Source organism: Emiliania huxleyi, assembly GCF_000372725.1.
Source record: "Emiliania huxleyi CCMP1516 chromosome Unknown EMIHUscaffold_1435, whole genome shotgun sequence".
Taxonomy (NCBI): Eukaryota; Haptophyta; order Isochrysidales; family Noelaerhabdaceae; genus Emiliania; species Emiliania huxleyi.
The window spans coordinates 468-3,036 of record NW_005201159.1 but is presented as its reverse complement, the minus strand read 5'-3'; the positions used below and the strand labels follow the sequence as shown (position 1 = coordinate 3,036).

The following is a 2,569-nucleotide window of genomic DNA, read 5'->3' as shown; positions in this document are numbered from 1 at the left end:
GTCGAGCAGCGCCCGCTCGGTGTTGCCGAAGGCGACAAAAGCCCCCTTCCAGCCGAGCCGATCGCCACCCTTGCACGTAAGCGAGCTCGTGAGTTTCAAGTCGCCAACGAGGCGCACATGCCCTTTGCCGATGTTCGCCGCCGCCACGTCAGGTTGTTTTGGGTTACTGTAACTGAGGTGTGCAGTCGGCTCTATCTCGATGAGCATGCCCCACGCCGAGCGAAGGGTCTTGACGAGTCGTTTGAGCAGGTATTTGTGTCGTGTCGCGTGCTTCGCACGCGGGTTGACCATTGCGGCATCGCCGAGTTCTTCGTGCGGCTTGCCGTTTGGCGCCTTCTTGCCCGCCTCCACCGCCTGGCAGGCAACATCGAGCGGGAGGCCGAGGCGGCGCTGAACTGTAATGCGCATCGCCCACGTCTCCATCTTCATATCATCCCGCATGGGGATCGCATTCAGGAAGGCGCCAGCCCCCTCCTGGCTGACTGCGACGAACCGAATCGCCTCGCGCCAGCACTTGTGGTTCTTGCACCTGCCAGTCTTGTAGCGGCCGCCCCGCCGGGATGCCTCGCTGACGAAGGCTTCGGCGAGGGCGAGCCAGTTGCGATGGTGTACGCCGACGGTGTACCGCCGCTGCGCCTGCTGTAAGAACTCGCTGGTAGACGAGAACTCCGGAAGAGGCAGCAGCTCCGCCGCCGGCGTAAGCTTGGGCGGGTGGTAGCGGCGCCGTCCCACCGCCTTGGTCTCCTTGAAGGGCCCGACGACGTCTTGGTATAGCGTGCGCCCGTCCCACTCGCGCCAGGTCTTGCCGACCGCGTCGCGAAGGGCGCGGAGGCGTTTGTGAGCCTCCCGAAGCTCGTCGAAGCGCTCTCCCGGCGCGAGGGCCACGTCGAGGTCGCGGAATGGCTCGTGCAGCTCACGTATCGGCCGCGTGACGAGGGCCCACGTGCCGACCCACGCCGCCTCACGGATGTCCATGGCACTGGTCAGGCCCATACCGCCCATCCTGACCGGAAGTCGGGCCTGCTGAACAGCGACCCGCCACCGTGGGCTGTTGCGGAAGAAAAGAAGTTCCGCATGGTGGCCGCGCTGCGCCGCTCGCCGCTGGCGCGCGGTTGATCGCGGCGCCGACTCCGCGGCGGCGCCATCTCACGCAGCGGGGCGCGTCGCGTCGTCGGCGCCAAAACAGACGCGAGCTCGCGGCGCGGCCGCGGCAGCAAAAGCATCAACCGTCTACTTCTCCTTCTCATCTCGTCTTGTCGCAGGCGCACACGCGCGCGACGTGCGCTCGTATCGCCGCGTTCGCTCCGCGAAGGACGACTCGAACCGGGAGCCAGTCGGCGCAGCGGCGGCACGCGGCGGCAAAACGCACGACGCTCACCTCATGGAGATGCTGCGGCTTTGGCACCTCCTGATATAATGCTGATTTTTTGCTGAGCGGGGCGGAGGCACGCGGGCGGCGGAGGCGGCGGCGGACGACGTCTACTTCCCCTGTGGTAGCTTAGCGATCAGGGAGGATCTACCTGTTCGGCCTCGAGGAAGCTGCTGGGGGAGAGGGGGGGAGAGAGGAGAGGAGGAGAGGGGAGAGGATGAGAAGAGGAGAGGAGAGGAGAGGAGAGAGGAGTAGAGATGGAGAGAGGAGGAGGAGGAGAGGAGAGGAGAGGGGGGGGTGAGAGGGAGGGAGGGAGGGAGGGAGAGAGGGAGGAGAGAGAGAGAGGAGAGCCTTTGAGCCTTGGCACCAGCCAGGCAGTTGATTTGGCCCTGGCACCAGCCTTGGCAGTTGAGTTGGCCTTGGCACCAGCCTTGGCGGGCGGGCACGCGGGACATGCACAGGCGCCAAGGGGCGCGGCGCCGACAATCACGGCGGTGATTGCGGCGCAGGTGGGGGGACGGGAAGTCCGTCGGCGTTGCCGGGGGCCCAAGGAAGCGCGAGGGAAAAATTCCGCCGCTGAGGGCGCTCGTGCGGCAATAGCCGGGTGGAGGGGGGAGCGTGCCGGACGGGGCGTCGTCGCGCCGTCAGATGGTCTGCTGCCCCGCGCAGCAACCGTCGGGCGACGACCCGGGGGCCAAAAACCCGGCGACGACGACGCTCTGGATGGGGCGTGACCTCCTGCCTCCAACCTCCTTCCTTTTTGAGCAGGTGTGACGCCGCGCGAGCGACGCTCCGAGATCGCCCGAGATAGCGCGGCGCGGCGGTGGGTGAGGTGGGGTGGGGTGGAGAGGCGTGGCGTGGAGCTCCGAGGTTGCGCGCGATAGCGCGAGATCGCCCGAGATCGCGCGGCGCGGCCCGAGGCGAGGTGGATGGGTTGGGAGCAAGGGGGCGGAAGTGGCCAGTGCGGTAGATCGGTCAGTCGAGGCGCGTGAGCCGGACTTGTGGGCCGGACCACCCAAGTCCTTTACTCTGCGTTGTTGAGCCAGGACTCAACATACTCGTTCTGTTGCCATCCCAAACTGTCACTCCCCTTTCTCCCGGCCGGGGCGGGGCGCGCGCGGGGGCGGCGGGTGTGCGGCGAGTGTGCGGGATGTCTGTGGGCCCGAGAGCGATATGCCATGTCCGCCTTGCGTTTGTTTC

The 2,569-nt window shown here is 67.0% G+C and overlaps 1 protein-coding gene across 1 annotated transcript; it reads right to left on the bottom strand.

Annotated features, from left to right (window-relative positions):
• Positions 1-1,243: 1,243 nt before the first annotated feature.
• Positions 1,244-1,824, bottom strand: EMIHUDRAFT_252727 (hypothetical protein; the record flags this gene model as incomplete). Its single annotated transcript, XM_005787279.1, has 2 exons — positions 1,244-1,488; positions 1,737-1,824. The coding sequence occupies 2 exons, from the start codon at positions 1,822-1,824 to the stop codon at positions 1,244-1,246; spliced, it is 333 nt and encodes a 110-aa protein (XP_005787336.1).
• Between the last annotated feature and the right edge of the window lie 745 nt (positions 1,825-2,569).